The sequence below is a fragment of the Heptranchias perlo genome, chromosome 24 (genome assembly GCF_035084215.1).
Source record: "Heptranchias perlo isolate sHepPer1 chromosome 24, sHepPer1.hap1, whole genome shotgun sequence".
Classification (NCBI taxonomy): Eukaryota; Metazoa; Chordata; class Chondrichthyes; order Hexanchiformes; family Hexanchidae; genus Heptranchias; species Heptranchias perlo.
Genome location: NC_090348.1, coordinates 40,829,970 through 40,849,916, shown reverse-complemented (window position 1 = coordinate 40,849,916; position 19,947 = coordinate 40,829,970). Strand labels below are relative to the sequence as shown.

The 19,947-nt window shown below is 42.7% G+C and overlaps 1 protein-coding gene across 2 annotated transcripts in view; it reads left to right on the top strand.

Annotated features, from left to right (window-relative positions):
* Window positions 1-19,947, top strand: part of LOC137341881 (uncharacterized) — a 76,994-nt gene that overhangs the window by 54,300 nt on the left and 2,747 nt on the right. For both annotated transcript variants that reach the window (XM_068005385.1, XM_068005386.1), the window contains 3 exons: window positions 1,080-1,283; window positions 3,167-3,285; window positions 11,263-11,381. In XM_068005385.1, coding sequence (XP_067861486.1) covers window positions 1,080-1,283; window positions 3,167-3,285; window positions 11,263-11,381 — 442 coding nt within the window. The remainder of the gene's footprint in view (window positions 1-1,079; window positions 1,284-3,166; window positions 3,286-11,262; window positions 11,382-19,947) is intronic.

Below are 19,947 nucleotides of genomic sequence, written 5' to 3'. Positions count from 1 at the left end.
CGTTATTGATCCGAAGTACTGATGGAATGAGGTGATGGTGGCACTTGCGGCACTGCAGGGCCCTTTTCTCGACGGACCGATGAAAGTCGTACAAAATAAAAACAGTGTCAATCTGGTACAGGTTTTGAAACAACTGGCAGCAAAAATAAAAAATAAGCACCTCAGATAAAATGCCCAATTCTTGGAGTGATTTTTTTTCTCCTCTTTTCTCCTGAATGGGATATGGTTGCGCTCGTTGTGTGGGCTTTGCCCACGAGCGGTGGGTGAGCCAGCAACAGGCCTCAGATGCCTCAGCCAAGCGGTCACTCTTCACATGAGGCTGCACAGTGAGCGTCAAGAAACTATTCAGCCGCTAAGGTCATCATCACTGCACTGAGTCACCCAGCAATCCACTGAGGAGATCAACGAATGGAGGTGGGCAGGAGCCCTTAGATCTTAGTCTGAGGATACTGCTTCCTGCTTGTTGTAGTGCTTCACTGACTGAGGGCAGCTGACTGTGCATACTGTTGGCCTTGGAGGGCGTGCACCGTCGATTCACCAGAATTATACTGGGGCTAAAAGTGTTAAATTATGAGGACTGGTTGCATAGACTAGGCTTGTATTCCCACAAGTACAGAAGATTAAGCAGTGATCTACTTGAGGTGTTTAAGATGATTAAAGGATTTGATAGCATAGATAGAAACTATTTCCTCCAGAACAAGGGGGCATAACCTTAAAATTAGAGCTAGGCCGTTCAGGGGTGATGTCAGGAAGCACTTCTTCGTACAAAGGGTAGTGGAAATCTGGAACTCTCTCCCCCAAAAAGCTGTTGAGGCTGGGGGTCAATTGAAAATGTCAAAATTAAGATTGATAGATCTATGTTAGATAAGGATATGGAACCAAGGTGGGTAAATGGAGTTGAGGTACAACCCGAACCCTAACCTTAACACAGCCATGATCTAATTGAATGGCGGAACAGGCTTGAGGGGCTGAATGGCCTACTCCTATGTTCCTACTGACTTACACCTGGTGCCAACTCCTGGGAGCAAAGATCCCAACAGATTGATGCTGAATGAATGTCCTTCTCTTCATTTCAACAGGAGCAAGATTTTCAGAACCTTCATAGAACCCAGTTTCAGAAATGCGTCAATCACATGAGAAACAGCTTGGGCCTAATGAACCGGGCCTCCGAGACCAACCAGGACAGAGCCTCCGTTATTATTGCCAACAACCCTATTCCTGACCTCAATGACCAGGATGGAAAGGACACCCCAATGCGCTTCCTGAGCAAGACCCTATCCAAGGTACGCTCTGAATTTTTGAGCAACTTTATGCAAAGTCAGAAGCAGTATTTTTTTTTTTAAATTGCTATATTTCATCAGAAAGCTACTGAAAATGTTACGGATTATCTTGTTTCTGCTTATTTCATACTAATTTTAAGGCTAATTTCAAATGATTTAAGTTCGCATATTTTTCTCATCTTCATCTTTCAAAATATTTTCTGCCCTTTCCCCCTTTTTGAGGGGCGAGGAGTCACCATGTCGCATCTACGGGCACCTTTAAAATGCATTTTTATCAATTTCCACTCCACCCACAGTAGTTGATTTTATAATGAGTTGGTAACGCACAATTTCCAGGAGTTATTTTAATTTGGTGAAGTCACCAGTCACCTGGGCCCCGGGGACCGGAAGCCATGTGGGAGGCCTGGGGGACAGCTAAAAATGTAGGAGGCAAGTTTAGTTCTTCACTAAGGTGTCCCGCTGCACACGGTCAATCTATGTCGGTGGCCAGGAGCACAACCGCAGGCCTCTCAACTCCGCAGCTGCACTCCAGGGTGCGAGGCCCAGCCACGGGGAGGCAGGCCTGTGTCTGGAGTTCCCCTGGGACTTGCAAATGGGCTAAGGGAGGAGAAATGCAGACACTTGTTTCCTCGCAGGCAGAGCGCACCTCAGGTCTACGCCTTGTAATCTCTCCAAATATTAGTCCCAATGAGCAAGTGGTGTTTGGAAAATTTCAAACATGGTGCACGGGTCCCATGTGGGCCCAGAAATTGCGTGGCCATCTGGCAGACTCCTGCTGTAACTCCAGCGGGACAGCTGCAAACTCCTCCAAGACCTGGAAAAGACGGGTCCCAGACTAATGATGGAGTTTCCAGTGGCCTTTTACGGGGGGAAGCCTCTGCCTGTCCTAAACAAGGCCACTCACATGAAGGGGGGTTGGGGCTGAGGGTGTGGACTGCCTAAGCTAGGAGTTCCCACTTCCTCGGCCTCGAAGGTACCTGATGTATGTTTGGAGGCTGGTGCACCAAGTGAGATGAAGCTTAGTGCCTCCTGAAGGTTGCAAGTTAGCCTCACTGGGGAGGGTGGGGTTGAGGGTTCAGCCCAGGGAAGCAGCTTGGGCCCCTGAAGATAATTTTCTATGTATTATATTATCAGCCCCCTCACAAACGCTCATGCAAGGTGCTAATGGGAAGCAGCAGCCTTTTAAGAGCTGCCAGCCCATCGGACTTCCCAGGCCTGCCTCCCTGCGCGCACTTTACATTCACATGGAACATATTAAAAGGCCTCACCTCCTTCGATTCTGCCAGCTCTTCCTAGTGCAGGCATGGCCATGCATGTTCCGTCAGTGAGCGCAACCCCCCAGTTTTGCCAATCTCACAAAATCCAGGATCTTGGGCATATCGAGTTCGTTGAGACTAATTTTCTTTGCTTATATTGGCAAAGTCCACATCACACTGCTGTTGTGTGATTTGATGAGTGACGCAGGTATTGTCAAGTGCCAGCACTAGCAATCAGTCGTTAACACGTTTTCACTTACTTGACTGTCAACGGCTACAGAAGTCTTAACAAATGGATTCCAACCTGTAACAAGGATCTTCCCATCTTGTATATAGGAACTTGCAATAGAAAGAAGGGAAGGAAACCCAAAACTCATTCCCTATCTCTTTATGTCGAGAGCGGGTTACTCACCCGACCCCCAACCCGCCCCTGTTAAACCGGAAGTAGGTGCGTTCGCAGTGGGTTGGGGTCAGTTTTCCCATTTTTAACAATTTAACCCCCCTCCTCCCCCTGGCCCTCTCCCGCCCATCCTGGGGGGTTAAAATTCCCGCCAAAGTGTTTACGCGGTGTAAAGGTGAGGTTGTACGTTAGCACCAATTATTGAAGCAGGACGTCCTTTTTCTCCACAGCAAAAATGTCCTCTGAAGAATCGACAAATCTTACCTCCCCTGAAACATCACAGACGGCAATCAACTGAATCTTCGAGCTCCCTGCAGGAGGAGCAGGGAACCTCCCGTGAAAAGTTGAGGTACACGCATTCTTGTACAGCCATGAAGTGATATTTAAAACAAGAGTGGTTTCCAAGAGTGACTGTTCCTCTGTAGATTAGCAACCACTTTCGGATCCTGAGAAAAGGAAGAAAAATCCAGTTTTTCATCATAAAACCTACTTTAAAATAAAGCATTACATCGCTTTTTTTCGATTACTTCTCCCCTCCTGATCTTCTTTCCTGAAGATGGGCTGAATAGGATTCCTGATCCATTTCTATCCTTATTTCATGATAAAACAGATGGGAACAAACTGTGTCCACTGAGAATCAATGGCCCCTTACCATATTGTGCACTGGCCCAAATGTGCATAAGATGCACTGAGATTATTGATTCTCAGTGAAGAGCAATGAAAGGGCCAATTGCAACCAAATCAATCACGGCATTTAAGATAGAATTGGATAAACACTTATATGAAGAAAAATATCCAAAGGTATGGGGAAAGAGCAGGGAAATGGGATTAGATAGGTTCAGTGGGAGACCCATTTGGCCACCTCCTGTGCCAAAATTTCTTTGAAATTTGCCGGTAATTAGAGAAATTGCCAAAGTCAACAAAAAAGACCTTTGCAGACAATAACCTCGAGAAACCATTACAAGATCCGACATTTAAAGACTTGATCCAGAGGCTGTCAGTGCAGTTAACAGATGCTGTCCTTTGGGAAGGTATTCACTTGACAACACAACCAAAGCATGCAGAAGGCGAATATGGTACTTGTGATCTCTCACATATTTTGTCTTTTGTGGTATGAGTTTCCTTTTATAAATCACTGCATAACATCTGGTATGTCAGGAGAATATTTATACCATATCGGATGAAGTAATTCATTTTCATACTTTGCAGAGATAAGATCATATTTTTTGATTACTGGAACGGTTTCTCCGGATAATTCATGTTAAAATCATAAGCTTTCTAAACCCATGTAGCATAATCCATTACACACTGGCCTTGAATGAAGCAGCATTGGAACCAATCCATCAGAAAGTATATATTATTGTTCCTCTCTTTTTTCACTCTTTATCTAAGTATGACTTTTTAAAAAATGTTGTGCTAGTCAAGCTGAAAGATGTTTAAAGGAACCTTTCCATCTGAAGCACCCAGTGTATACCAGGTCAGGTTTTGTCTTTTAATCACTCCTGGCCTCCATCCGATCACAGATCTCTCCATTTAGTACTTTTCTTGGACCCATTTTCCCTGGCTCCATTCGTGCTTAAAAGTTTTTCATCTCCAACATCTTCCAGCTCTGGTGAAAGGTCATTGGCTTGAAAGATCAACTTTGTTTCTCTCGCCACAGAGGCTGCCTGTTTCCAGCATTTTCTGATTTTTATTTCAGTTTTCCAGCATCTGCAGTATTTTGCTTTTGTTAAAAATTAAGAAGTTGGGAGTAAGATAGGAAATTGGGCAAATCGTTTTCACCCAAAGGATAATGACTTTGGGGAAAAGTTGCCTCAGATGGCCAGCAACGTAGACTGCATGACTGGGGTTTAACAGCCAATGTGTTTCTGGAGAGAGAGGATTGAAAGGCATGAAACGAAGACAGGAAGGTGAAATGGTTTGTTAGGAACATAAGAACAGGAGTAAGCCATTTAGCTCCTCAAGCCTGTTCTGCCATTCAATTAGAACATGGCTGATCTGTACCTTAACTCCATCTATCCCACCTTGGTTCCATAACCCTTAATATCCTTACCCAACAAAAATCTATCAATCTCAGTTTTGAAATTTTCAATTGCCCCCCAGCCTCAGCAGCTTTTTGGGGGAGAGTGTTCCAGATTTCCACTACCCTCTATGTAAAGAAGTTCTTTCTGACATCACCCCTGAACGGCCTAGCTCTGATTTTAAGGTTATGCCCCCTTGTTCTGGACTCCCCCCACCAGAGGAAATAGTTTCTCTCTAACCACCCTATGAAATCCTTTAATCATCTAAAACACCTCAATTAGATCACCCTTAATCTTCTATATTCAAGGGAATACAAGCCTAATCAATGTAACCTGGCCTCATAATTTAACCCTTTTAGCCCCAGTATCATTCTGGTGAATCTGCACTGCACCCCCTCCAAGGCCAATATATCCTTCCTCAGGTGCTGTGCCCAGAACTGAATGTAGAACTCCAGATGGGGTCTCATGGGGCAACATTACATCCAGCCCTTTGTATTCCAGCCCTCTTGAGATGAAGGCCAACATTCCATTGGCCTTTTTAATTATTTTTTTGTACCTGATGGCTTTTTCCTGTCGTTAACTTAAGGCAAATTGAGGTGGTTGGAACTCATAAGGTGGAAGCCAAACTGTTAAAATCTGGAAAGTTTTAGATGCAGAATTAATTACGTGCTTCTATTTTGAAAATTCCACCTCCACCCAAGTTGCCTGGATTGAATGAAATATCCAACGTTTCTGAGGTAGTTGTTTGAGGAAGCAGTAACCCACTAGTCTGCATTCACTTTGCTTGCTAATTTAATGAAATCAGTGGATAATACTATAAGGTTAAGGATAGTAGAGCGAGCTAGCCACTGATGTTAAAACCATTTATTAGAAATCACACTATAAAGGTTACACCAACCGTTAACATTAGACTCATTGTCACATTCGCCTTTCCCATTATGGGGACCGCAACATAAAGGCAGCTGAGCAACACAGAAATGTGTACCCAGCTCTCAGCAACGTGAATGTGTCATTTGACGAATCACCAGTTGGAATAACTAAAAGCAGCTGTTCATAGATAAAAGAGCGGTGAGGCGAGGGGAGATGAAATGAAGTCACCTGGAACTGCCTTCAGATCTTCCTAAAAAATGGTTTCCCAATATACAGAGCAGATAATGGGATAAAGCAATAATGGAAGAGCAGATAATGGGGTAAAGCAATAATGGAAGAGCAGATAATGGGGTAAACCTATAATGGGAGAGTATATGATGGGGTAAAGCAATATTGGAAGAGCAGATAATGGGGTAAAGCAATAATGGGAGAGCGGATAATGGGGTAAAGCAATAATGGAAGAGCAGATAATGGGGTAAACCAATAATGGGAGAGCGGATAATGGGGTAAACCAATAATTGGAAAGCGGATAATGGGGTAAACCAATAATGGGAAAGCGGATAATGGGGTAAACCTATAATGGGAGAGTGGATAATGGGGTAAACCTATAATAGGAGAGTATATGATGGGGTAAACCTATAATGGGAGAGCGGATAATGGGGTAAACCAATAATGGGAGAGTGGATAATGGGGTAAACCAATAATGGGAGAGCGGATAATGGGGTAAAGCTATAATGGGAGAGTGGTTAATGGGGTAAACCTATAATGGAAAAGTGGATAATGGAGTAAACCTATAATGGGAGAGTGGATAATGGGGTAAACCTATAATAGGAGAGTATATGATGGCGTAAACCTGTAATGGGAGAGCGGATAATGGGGTAAACCAATAATGGGAGAGTGGATAATGGGGTAAACCAATAATGGGAGAGCGGATAATGTGGTAAAGCTATAATGGGAGAGCGGTTAATGGGGTAAACCTATAATGGAAAAGTGGATAATGGAGTAAACCTATCATGGGAGAGTGGATAATGGGGTAAACCTATAATGGGAGAGTGGATAATGGGGTAAACCTATAATGGAAGAGTGGATAATGGGGTAAACCTATAATGGGAGAGTGGATAATGGAGTAAACCTATAATGGGAGAGTGGATAATGGGGTAAACCTATAATGGGAGAGCGGATAATGGGGTAAACCTATGATGGAAGAGTGGATAATGGGGTAAACCTATAATGGGAGAGTAGAAAATGGGGTAAATCTATAAAGGGAGAGTATATGATGGGGTAAACCAATAATGGGAGAGCGGATAATGGGGTAAACCTATAATGGAGGAGTGGATAATGGGGTAAACCTATAATGGGAGAGTGGATAATGGGGTAAACCTATAATGGGAGAGTGGATAATGGGGTAAACCTATAATGGGAGAGTGGATAATGGGGTAAACCTATAATGGGAGAGTGGATAATGGGGTAAACCTATAATGGGAGAGTGGATAATGGAGTAAACCTATAATGGGAGAGCGGATAATGGGGTAAACCTATGATGGAAGAGTGGATAATGGGGTAAACCTATAATGGGAGAGTAGATAATGGGGTAAATCTATAAAGGGAGAGTATATGATGGGGTAAACCAATAATGGGAGAGCGGATAATGGGGTAAACCTATAATGGAGGAGTGGATAATGGGGTAAACCTATAATGGGAGAGTGGATAATGGGGTAAACCTATAATGGAGGAGTGGATAATGGGGTAAATCTATAATGGGAGAGTGGATAATGGGGTAAATCTATAAAGGGAGAGTATATGATGGGGTAAACCAATAATGGGAGAGCGGATAATGGGGTAAACCTATAATGGAGGAGTGGATAATGGGGTAAATCTATAATGGGAGAGTGGATAATGGGGTAAACCTATGATGGAAGAGTGGATGATGGGGTAAATCTATAATGGGAGAGTGGATAATGGGGTAAATCTATAAAGGGAGAGTATATGATGGGGTAAACCTATAATGGGAGAGCGGATAATGGGGTAAACCTATAATGGGAGAGCGGACAATGGGGTAAATCTATAATGGAAGAGTAGATAATGGGGTAAATCTATAATAGGAGAGTATATGATGGGGTAAACCAATAATGGTAGAGCGGATAATGGGGTAAACCAATAATGGGAGAGCGGACAATGGGGTAAACCGGTAATGGGAGAGTGGATAATGGGGTAAACCTATAATGGGAGAGTGGATAATCGGGTAAACCTATAATGGGAGAGCGGATAATGGGGTAAACCTATAATGGGAGAGCAGATAATGGGGTAAACCTATAATGGGAGAGCGGACAATGGGGTAAACCTATAATGGGAGAGCGGACAATGGGGTAAACCTATAATGGAAGAGTGGATAATGGAGTAAACCTATAATGGAAGAGTGGATAATGGGGTAAACCTATAATGGGAGAGTGGATAATGGGGTAAACCTATAATGGGAGAGCAGATAATGGGGTAAACCTATAATGGAAGAGTGGATAATGGAGTAAACCTATAATGGAAGAGTGGAAATGGGGTAAATCTATAATGGGAGAGTAGATAATGGGGTAAACCTATAATGGAAGAGTGGAAATGGGGTAAATCTATAATGGGAGAGTAGATAATGGGGTAAACCTAAAATGGGAGAGCAGATGAGCGTGACAAGCCCAACAAGAGGGGATGCAATTCTAGATTTAGTCCTGGGAAGTGAAGATGGGCAAGTGGGTGAAGTGACAGTGGGTGACCATATTGGGGATAATGACCACAATTCAGTTAGTTTTAGCATTATTATGGAAAAGGACAGAGTTAAATCAGGAGTAAACATTTTAAATTGGGGAAGGCAAATTTTACAGAACTAAGAGGTGATTTGGCAGAAGTGGACTGGACATAACTATTTGAGGAGAAATCAGTGTCAAGCCAATGGGAGGCACTAAAAAGTGAAATTCTATGGGTACAATGCAGACACGTCACCTCAAAGAAAAAGGGTGGCACTGCCAAATTTAGATCCCTCTGGTTGTCTGGAAGTCTACGGGGCAAGATAAAGCAGAAAAAGAAAGCTTATGACTATCACAGAAAACTAAATACTGCAGAAAGCCTAGAGGAGTATAGAAAGTACAGGGATGACGTAAAAAAGGAAATAAGGAAAGCAAAGAGAGGGCATGAAAAAATATTAGCTAGTAAGATTAAAGAAAACCCAAAGATGTTTTGTCAATACATTAAGAACAAAAGGATAGCTAAGGAAAAGGTGGGACCTATCAGAGATGATAAGGGTAACTTGTGTGTAGAAGCAGGGGATGTGGTTGGGGTTTTAAATGAATATTTTGTCTCTGTATCCACAAAGGAAAGGGATGATCCGGACGTTGTAAAGAGGAGAGGTGTGAAATATTGGATAAGGTAAACATAACGAGAGAGGAAGTACTAGAGGGACTGGAATCCTTGAAAGTTGATAAGTCACCAGGGCCGGATGGATTGTTTCCTAGGCTATTGAAGGAAGCCAGGGAGGAAATAGCGGATGCTCTGAGGATCATTTTCCAATCCTCACTAGATACAGCGCAGGTACCGGAGGACTGGAAAACTGCAAACGTAGTACCATTGTTTAAAAAGGGTACAAGGGAAAGGCCGAACAATTATAGGCCGGTCAGTCTTACCTCGGTGGTGGGCAAACTATAAGAATCAATACTGAGAGATAGGATAAACTGTCACTTGGAAAGGCATGGTTTAATCAGGGATAGTCAGCATGGAATTGTTCAGGGAAGGTCATGCCTTACAAATCTGATTGAATTCTTTGAGGAAGTGACAAGGAGGATTGATGAGAGTAGTGCAGTGGATGTTGTCTACATGGATTTTAGTAAGGCATTTGACAAGGTCCCACATAGCAGACTGGTCAGAAAGGTTAAAGCCCATGGGATACGGGGAAATGTGGTGAATTGGATCCAAAATTGGCTCAGTAACAGGAAACAAAGGGTAAAAGTCGATGGATGTCTTTGCAAATGGAAATCCGTTTCCAGGGCTCAGTGTTAGGTCCCTTGCTGTTTGTGGTATATATTAATGATTTGGACTTGAATGTAGGGGGCATGATTGGCAAATTTGCAGACGACACAAAAATTGGCCGTGCAGTTGATAGTGAAGAGGATAGCTATAGACTCCAAGAAGATATCAACGGGTTGGTGGAGTGGGCGGAAAAGTGGCAAATGGAGTTCAACCCAGAGAAGTGTGAGGTACTGCACTTAGGGAGGGCAAACAGTAAAAGGGAATACGCAGTAAACGGGAATATATTGAGAGGGGTAGAGGAAGTGAGAGACCTTGGAGTGCATGTGCACAGGTCCCTGAAGGTGGCAGTACAGGTAGATAAGGTTGTGAAGAAGGCATACGGAATGCTCTCCGTTATTAGCCGAGGTATAGAATACAAAAGCAGGGATGTAATGATGGAACTGTACAAAACGCTGGTAAGGCCACAGCTGGAGTATTGTGCGCAGTTCTGGTCACCACATTACAGGAAGGACGTAATTGCTCTGGAGAGAGTGCAGAGAAGATTTACAAGAATGTTGCCAGGGCTTGAAAATTGCAGCTACGAGGAGAGATTGGATAGGCTGGGGTTATTTTCCTTGGAGCAGAGGAGGCTGAGGGGAGACTTGATTGAGGTGTACAAAATTATGAGGGGCCCAGATAGAGTAGACAGGAAGTACCTGTTTCCCCTAGTGGAGAGTTCAAGAACTAGAGGACGTAGATTTAAGCTGATTGACGGAAGGATTAGAGGGGACATGAAGAAAAGTTTTTTTTATCCAGAGGGTGGTGGCTGTATGGGATTCGCTGCCTGAATTGGTGGTAGAGGCAGGGACCCTCAACTCTTTTAAAAAGTACCTGGACCTGCAGCTAAAGTGCTGTAAGCTGCAGGGCTACGGACCGGGTGCTGGGAGGTGGGATTAGAATGGGCACCTGGTTGTTCTTCGGGCCGGCGCGGACACAATGGGCTGAATGGCCCCCTTCTGTGCTGTATCTTTTCTATAGTTCTATGGATAATGGGGTAAACCTATAATAGAAGAACAGGTAATGGGGTAAACCTATACTGGGAGAGACATAATGGGGTAAACCTATAATGGGAGAGTAGGTAATGGGGTAAATCTATAATGGGAGAGTAGGTAATGGGGTAAATCTACAATGGGAGAGCAGATAGTTGAGGTCACATTGTATTTTGATTTTTTAACATATTTACTGTATGCAAAAGCATATAAGGTTGTTTTTAAATTATTTTTCATACCTGCTGGTACTTCAGAGTTGTGGCTGTAGCACAGTTAGAGACCGTTCAAGGTATCTGTAACTGAAATTGTTCATAACAGCAATCTTCCTTTAACTAGAAAGCTGCTGTATTTTTGCCAGCCTATTGAGATAGATGGATCATACAATTTCTTATTAAATTTCAGAGTCTCGACGAATAAGGCTGTGAGGAAAGAATCAACTACCAAATTGGCTAAAAAGAAGGAGTGGAAGAAAATTCCAAAGCCAACTTATTCACAGAGCCCCAAAGCACCGATTAAATCAAGTAATGGCAGAACAGCCAAAAACTATTTTAAAGTATTCGTATAGAAAGTAATGCTAATTTATAACATTAAACGGGAATGAGTATATTCATTGCCTAATTTCAGTGCTGCCAACACTCAGGATTTCATCAATGATTTTGATTGCGATAATATTTGAGATTCATGTGTTTTGAGATTTTCTCCCTTTTCATTCCCGTGAACTCTGAACGCTAACACCATAGTGAAAAATCATTATATCGTTAATGAGTGTTGACAGTGCTGTAACAAATCACAAGAACAAATTATTTCAGTTGTATTGAAAACTAATTCCAAATGAGAATAATATCATTCACTGCACATACATGTGGTGTCATGTTCTCAAGCTCTAACCCTCTCTGCACAGATATGTGAAATGATAAAACCCAATCCACAAAGAAAATGAATTGCCATCCCAGAGGAGGGTGAATTCATCAATTCTGCGCTGCCTGTGGGGAGATGTGCTCGAAGGGGTCATGAGTCGGAGATAGGGCTACAACTCTGTAGTACCAATCCTCCAACCCACGCTCCCTTACAGTGCAGACGTGCTGAATTAGCCCTCAGATGAAATTGTTTGGCTCAATTTAACAAGCTGGCATGGGATAGGATTAACAACAGGGACATGGTATCGACCCCCGAGCATCTTGAGGATAAAATGCTAAAATACAAAGGGTATGTGAAGACAGTATTGTATTAATGGGGGATTATTCAGACCAATATAGACTGGGGTGGTTTAACAAAAGTGAGGTAACAGAATCAGAACTGAACTGGGTACAAGATTGCTTTTTTGACAAAATGAGTTAGATTTTCCAATTGAACGTTTTTTGATCAGTACTTCATTAGCTTCCACCTGATCACTAGTGTACTGACCCCTCCTGATCACTAGGGTACCGACCCCACCTGATCACTAGTGTACTGACCCCTCCTGATCACTAGTGTACCGACCCCTCCTGATCACTAGTGTACCGACCCCACCTGATCACTAGTGTACTGACCCCTCCTGATCACTAGTGTACAGACCCTTACTGATCAGTAGTGTACTAACCCCCAACTGATCACTAGTGTGCTGACCCCTCCTGATCACTAGTGTACTAACCCCAACTGATCACTAGTGTGCTGACCCTTCCTGATTACTAGTGTATTGACCTCACCTGATCATTAGTGTACTGACCTCACCTGTTCACTCATGTACTGACCCCACCTGATCACTAGTGTACTGACTCCACCTGATCACTAGTGTACTAACCCCACCTGATCACCAGTGTGCTGATGCCACATGATCATTAGTGTATTGACCCCACCCGATCATTAGTGTACTGACCCCGCCTGATCACTAGTGTACTGACCCCGCCTGATCACTAGTGTACTGACCCCACCTGATCATTAGTGTGCTGATGCCACATGATCAATAGTGTACTGACCCCACCTGTTCACTCATGTACTGACCCCACCTGTTCACTCATGTACTGACCCCACCTAATCACTAGTGTACTGACCCCACCTAATCATTGGTGTACTGACCCAGCCTGATTTTGCAAGCCCAGTTTCATTTACATAGTGTGGGTGAGTTTCCTGTCCATACTGGGCCTCACGTTGGGAGTTCACCAGAGGGTCTGGGGGCAGGGAATTGTGTGTAAGCAGCCCATTACTGGCTAAAAGAGTAAATTTAAAGAGTTGCCACTGCACATGGGGATGAAAATGTTGGTGGGTTTTCCAAAATCTGATGGTATTTTTAATGCATATTTCAACATTCGCAGAAGACCTTACTGTACAAGGCAGGCTGGTACGATAAATACAGAGGTGGGATACTGAATGTGTGAACAAGTGACGGGACAGCACAATGCCAAACCCCTGTTTGATAGCTGGCAAAGTGGAGGTGGTGCAGAATGATGTGGTAGTAAACAGTGCGACCCTGATTGCTACTCTCGGACACACTCCCCATAGGACAGCATGCAGCATGCCTAGAAGAGGATAGAAGTAGGGGATTTGAGGTGGTTACTGCCATTGGTGTATGTAAGCTGCAGGTAATCCTGCAGTGGATGCTACAGCCCTGCATCTGGCTGTCTGCGGTTCTGCACAGTTGTTGCTAGGTAGTTATACCTCCGCCCATAAATGTGGGTGGGAAGATACCAGCAGGCTGGTTGCAGCCTGAGCTGCCTGGCATTCCTCCTCCTCCTCTTCCAAAAAACATAAGCCAAAAGGGGATTCTTACTGGGGAAACTCACTGTCCTAATTTTGTGGGCACACAAGAAACAAATGGCAGTGCCAGAACACTTGGCTGCATTACCAACAAAGAAAGAAACAAAAAAAAACCCCAGGCAATAAGTTCAGAAATAGTTTGAAAATGCTGCTACAAATCTTATTATCGGGATCTTTCAATGTACTTAACAGAAACCGCGTACCTTATCAGCCCTGGAAACCTGTTTTACACGGGCAGGCAGATAACGGAACACTATGCCGTGTAAATGCCATGAAATTGTGCAGATGTTCAAATGCACCATTAATGAATTAACTGTAAACTGGCAGGCACTCCCAGGGCCAGTACAAAATGGTTGCTAAACGGGCGGAAATCTGGTGTAACGGATCTCTGCCTGTTTTTCTGCCCAGTTACACTCACTTTAATCAAACGGCTTAGAAAACTGAAGAAAAACTGCCATGGCCAAGAAAGCCAGACATAGATGTGATCGATACAAAACTCTTACTTGAAACAACTATAGAAAATGTTTATGGTAAGTGTAAAAAAAAAATTATTGCTCAAGTTAATGTATTCAATATATAGCTTTTTTTTATCACTCATAAAATGTCTCCATCCCCCACAGGCTAAGGTATGTTTCCACAAGCATCAGGTGCCTACCAATATCTCACTGAAGCAGCTATAATTCATGTGTGAGCCGTAACAGTGAATGTTGGCAAGCTGTTCCTCCATGGAAGGAGGAGGAACAGAGCTAAGTTCAATCCTGTTCTCATCTGACGTCAACATACTTGCGTTTGCATCAAGGGTCGCTGGATGGTTATTAGGAACCTGTCTGATTTTCCCCTCCCAGCCCAGGTTATTGAGGCCAACTATAGTGTACGTAACACCATCCCGAACACCCTCCCGGCTCAATCAGCTAACTCAACACAGGCTGGGAATTGAACGTGGCAGCTTCCTGGTATGAATGGCTCAGTTACCAACAGGATAAACTTGTTTGAATCATCAGGGAGATAGTTTTTAAACTTATAACATGTATGCATGCCCTCTAGAAATACTCGAATACTGTCACATTTTCTTAAATTACTACTGGTACGTGAATCTGTGCAACAAAAAAGTTGCAAATGTGTCACTTTAATTATTAATTGTGAGGTAAATAAATTGTGAAAATTGGACTGCAATAACATTTTATGTTCACAGATGTCACACATCACCTGTGTGAGGAGCTTTGCAAGGAATTCACAGGGAAGGTCACTCGGGATGGAATGGCCCATCCACCTTAATGCTCCTGAATGATGCCCTGGCACGGCAATCGATGTGACCTTCGCAGACTCTATGGAAGTTTGAAGAGCAGTATGCTGGCTTATTAAGGAGGAACTGAGGCGAAGTCTCGTGGGCGTGCACATTACATTGGCTGTGAGACAAAATTCTGCAACTAATGGGTCCCACTGTATTTCAAAACATTATAGTCTGTATGTCCTTACGAAAATGGTTGGATCCACTTTGCACAATCTCCCCAACTCTTTAGCTTCCTACACATGGGACTAAGGTTTACTTCCTGTGTGTTCTGGGACTACAGTTAGGGGGTGCAATGAAGCAACAGAGCACATGCACGCTGTTCCTCTTTCCATCTATTGGTCCTATGATTGATCCCTAGGATCCCTCAATATACTCCCTCGTGTACTCCATCTTTTGTATATGCCACAATCTTCCCTAGACATGGTGGGCTTTGTTGCATCTCTTTGATCTTCATGTCTTCCTCGGCCACATCATATTCTGTGTGTTCAGCTGACTCCTTCTCCGCCTCCTTTGTTGTGCTCTAAGAATGTGGATGTGAAAGAATTTCCTGTAGAGATCTGAGGACAAGAAGTTTACTCTGCCGAAACTGGACAAAGCGTAAAATGAAAGACTCAGCCTCAAATAAGACTTTGGAAGAACTTTGAGCTTCGGGTAGATGATGGTGTTGAAGTTATCCAAAAGCTACTATTGATGGACTAATCACATTAACATATGTTTTGAATATCTTGCATACAAATGTTATCAGAATATATCAGATGAGATTACAGAACACATTTTGGATGAACCAAATCAACATTCATTGGAATTCACTGATCAGAGGAGGTGCTGAGTTCCATGTTCCATGAGGTGGAATATTGCTGCCTATTAGTATTTCGTCTTTCACTATATCAGACTTTTGCCTTGTGACTTATTTTATTGTTAAGCGATTATTTGTCATGTACATCTAGTGTTCAATCTATTTTGGAAACATTTTGGATTTTTATGACAGTAATGACCCCAACTGCACCGATGATTCTCAATAGTAGTCATTTCGGGATAGACTTGGTAATTTTGCAAATAGTTTTCCCAGCACATGTAAAGCCAGAGCGGAGAAATTTGGTTTTAAGGTGGATGCCATTTCATCCATTTCCTGGTTGTACCGAAGTTAAGTTAAAGCAATAGTTAAGGCAGTAATTGGCAATGGCTACAGCTGAACTCTGATTGGATGGCCCATCTCCTTCACCAGTCTTCAATGTTTCCTACAACAGTTCAGCAGAGAATTGCAGGCAGAATTTTTTTCAAAGCCAAACCTGCCCGTGATCTGGAAAATAACCTCTTTGAAACAATTTAAGACTTTTAAATTCCGGTACTTACCTTTAACCTTTGAATGACCTCTGACAATGATCAGTCTAGCTGCCCGGGCAGTTGGCAAGTTGTTGAACCAGGAGTTTAGAGCTCCAAGGCGTCATTCCGAATAAAATGTGAGAAGTCACTCTACCAATCAGCCAGGTCGCAACCCAGTGTTCCCTGAATTGGCTGGAAAACTTTCCTTCTGGACCAGAGTTTTACTGACTTGGGTCCCAGCTCCCAAGCGGCTAGTGAGTCACAGGAAGACAGGAGAATAGGTAAGTTGAATCTTTTAACACAAAATAAGTCTGAAAAATGAAAAGTGTAGATAAAAAAGTAAAATTGAAGTTAAAACAGGCAACATGGAGGAAGGGAGAATTGGAAACAAATAGAGAAGACAGACAGAGCAGAAGAAATTTTTTAAAACTTATTTTAGGATTGTTTTTAAGAGTAATTTTATTAAGATTGGAGTAGTGAAGTTACTTCCGAGATTGCAGTAGTATTCTGTAATATTTGGAGATTCTTCAGCATCATGGTATTTGTGAGCTGAAGTTTTTTTTTAAAAAATGGTCGATTCAGAGCCCAGGCTTTCCTGGAGCCAGCAGCACTAGAAAGGTTAATGTCCTATTAGTTTGAATAATTTACATGTTGCTGTATTACGGATGACTGATCAATGATTGTGGTGTGTGTGCTCACATGTGTGCATGTTTATAAAATATATCGGTGTGTGTGTATATCTCTCATCCTGATTCTTATTTCATTCTATTTCAGCTTTGAAACCCTGGTCTTCTGAATTATCAGAGAGAGACACAGATTTCCAAGCCATGTTGTGGGAGCCTCTGCTAGGGTGCGATTTCAAAAAATGTGAATACACCGCTTCAGGCAAGAGGAATTTTAAACACGGTCAGACCTCTCAGTGACGTGTCAGCTGTGATCAGTCTGATATTAACCTGTAAATCAGAGGAGGGATAGAAATGTTGATTAATATACTTCCCCATGACATGCTGTCAGTGTGATTCAATCACGAGTCTATTCTGTCCATTTGAAACATTATTTTGATCTGGACATTTATGGACTAACTTCTGCTGCAGGCATATCGCATTTGAAATGGTAAGAAATTGAGGCCTGGGTGGCTTTGATCAGTTAACATACTGTCTGTCACCTCTACGATCTGACTCCGGTCTAGATTGATGGAATGCCCCTTCACCTCTGCTGGGTGTAAGAGTCCCACGTGAAAGAAGTTTTGGCAGTCTCAACCCAGTTCCTGGTTGGTCCACATCACAAAGCCGCCCCTAATTAATACCAATTGGCACCAAATCGGGCAATTTCACTCAAAAAGTGCAACAAGGATGACCATTGTGAGAAATGGAAATATCCCATTGGGGCACTGGGTGCTGCTCTTCTGAGGGTGGTGTAAAAGGCACGTGTTTGAGGTGAAGCAGAGGGAGCTTCGCTCTCCAACTAATAGTGCTACTTACACCTGACCTGGGAGTGTTGGATGCCGACAGTGGGTGCTTGAAATAGCAAAACATTCAATTCCCCAACACTAGCGTCCATCACTTTGGCGAGCACAAATTTCACAAAAAGGAAAGAAATTATTACATTGACTTAACAAGTGTATATTGTAAAGAATTACACAGGATAGGAGTGTGTTTCAAGGTAGTAAACATGTGATTTATATGATTATGATGAACCGTTCATGGTTCAATCAAAACCACGTCTAAAGATTGATGTGTTCTTCTCATGTAACACACACTAACACAATCATTTTATGTATATGTGCAATTATATGTATATGTGCAATTATATGTATATGTGCCAATTTATGTTTATGTACCATATTTCTCATGTACATTGGAGTGTTTGTAACTTTTGTATGGAATAGTATTTTTTTTTAAAGTACCAAAGAAATGAATGTTAATTATCTAAATATTTCTATTGTCTGACTGTGGAATTTTGTTGCCTATTAAACTGAACTAGTTATGCTTTGAGGCCAAATATTAACATGTACTCTATAGTAATGAGTAATTTTATCAACAGCTAGCTTATAGTATTGTTTGGGTAATTGTTCCCAGTGATTGTACATACATTATCTTGGGGAGTCCTGAAATAAAAGTAGAAAATTCTGGAAACACATTGTAGACCTTGTAAAGATAAAAAAAAAACAATAGGATGGTATCTTGTATGGTGGCCCTTAATGAAAGCTGAAAAAAGGACGGCAGGAGCGTCCTTATATAGGACTGACCGAAACAAAGAAGGCAGGGGAGAACAACAACAACAATAATTTGCATTTATATAGCGCCTTTAATGTAGTAAAACATCCCAAGGTCCTTCACAGGAGCGATTTTCAAACAAAATTTGACACTGAGCAACATAAGAAGATACTAAGACAGGTGACCAAAAACTTGGTCAAAGAGGTAGGTTTTAAGAAGTGTCTTAAAGGAGGAGAGAGGGATATAGAGGCGGAGAGGTTTAGGTAGGGAATTTCAGAGTTTAGGGCCTAGGCAGCTGAAGGCACGGCCACCATTAGTGGAGTGATTAAAATCGGGGATGCGCAAGAGGCAAGAATTGAAGGAGCGCAGAGATCTCGGAGGGTGGTAGAGCTGGAGGAGGTCACAGAGATAGGGAGGGATAAGATCATGAAGGGATTTGAAAACTAGGATGAGAACAAGTAAAGGGCAAATATACAGTAATAAACCCTGTTACAAAGCGATAGCTGATGGGTTCAACAACCCATTAACTGTTAGAACAACTGTTTACAAAGTGAGTAAAAGCATTGGCTGCCTCTTTGTAGAAGCAGTTAGCATTCTTATACTTGCACACAGTATAGGTTTGAATGAAGGTGGCTCTTCAGTCCATTTGATCTCATCTAAAACACCAACTCTATCATATTATTTTGTTGCTTCTTAAATTAGTCCCGTCTTGTGGTCTCATCCGCTCCTCTTATCAACCAGTTCCAGCTGTTGGTCCTCTGTGTAAAGACATACTTCCTGACACTGCGCCTAAATTTGACCTCCGCAACAACCATGAACCTGTACCCTCTTGTCCTGCTTCCCTGGCTTATCTGGAAATACTAGTGTCAGTTTACTTCCTTTTATCCTGTTAAGTATTTTATAAAGCCCCCCTCTCTGAGGCATTTCCTTTCAAGGCTCAAGACCTCTTGTTCAAGTTGTCTATCATAACTTTCCCCTCGGACACCAGGGATCGGCCTTGTTGCTCTCCGCTGAACAGACTCAATGGTCTGGATGGGCTCCTTCACCCCTCAGCAACCAGAGCTGTACACGGTGCTCCAGGGAAGGGCCACTGTACAGTTTCACCACGACAAATTGGAATTCATTTATCTGGCAGTGTAACCCATCGCCATATTGGCGCTGCTTATTTCTAACCTCACATAGTATGTGACAAGTCAACTCAAACCCCTTGGTTTCTTTCAATTTCCCCCTTGACGTGTCCTGTCTCACCTATGGAGTACACATGCTTGGTATTTTTACTTTCAATATGCAGTACCTTGCTTTTGCCTGTATCTTCATTTGCCACTAAACAGCCCAGGGGAAAAATCCTGCCAACCTTTCACAAGATCTTGGCTGCCCGTTTTGAATTCATGGTCCCCTCTAGCTGGGTGCGTTCTATTCATTTAACTAGTTTGGTCTGAAACTGCAATTCCAGGTCATTAATGTATAAAGTATGCTGAAAGGGTCCAGCACAGATCTCTGGGGCAGCCCACTCAATGATTCCTT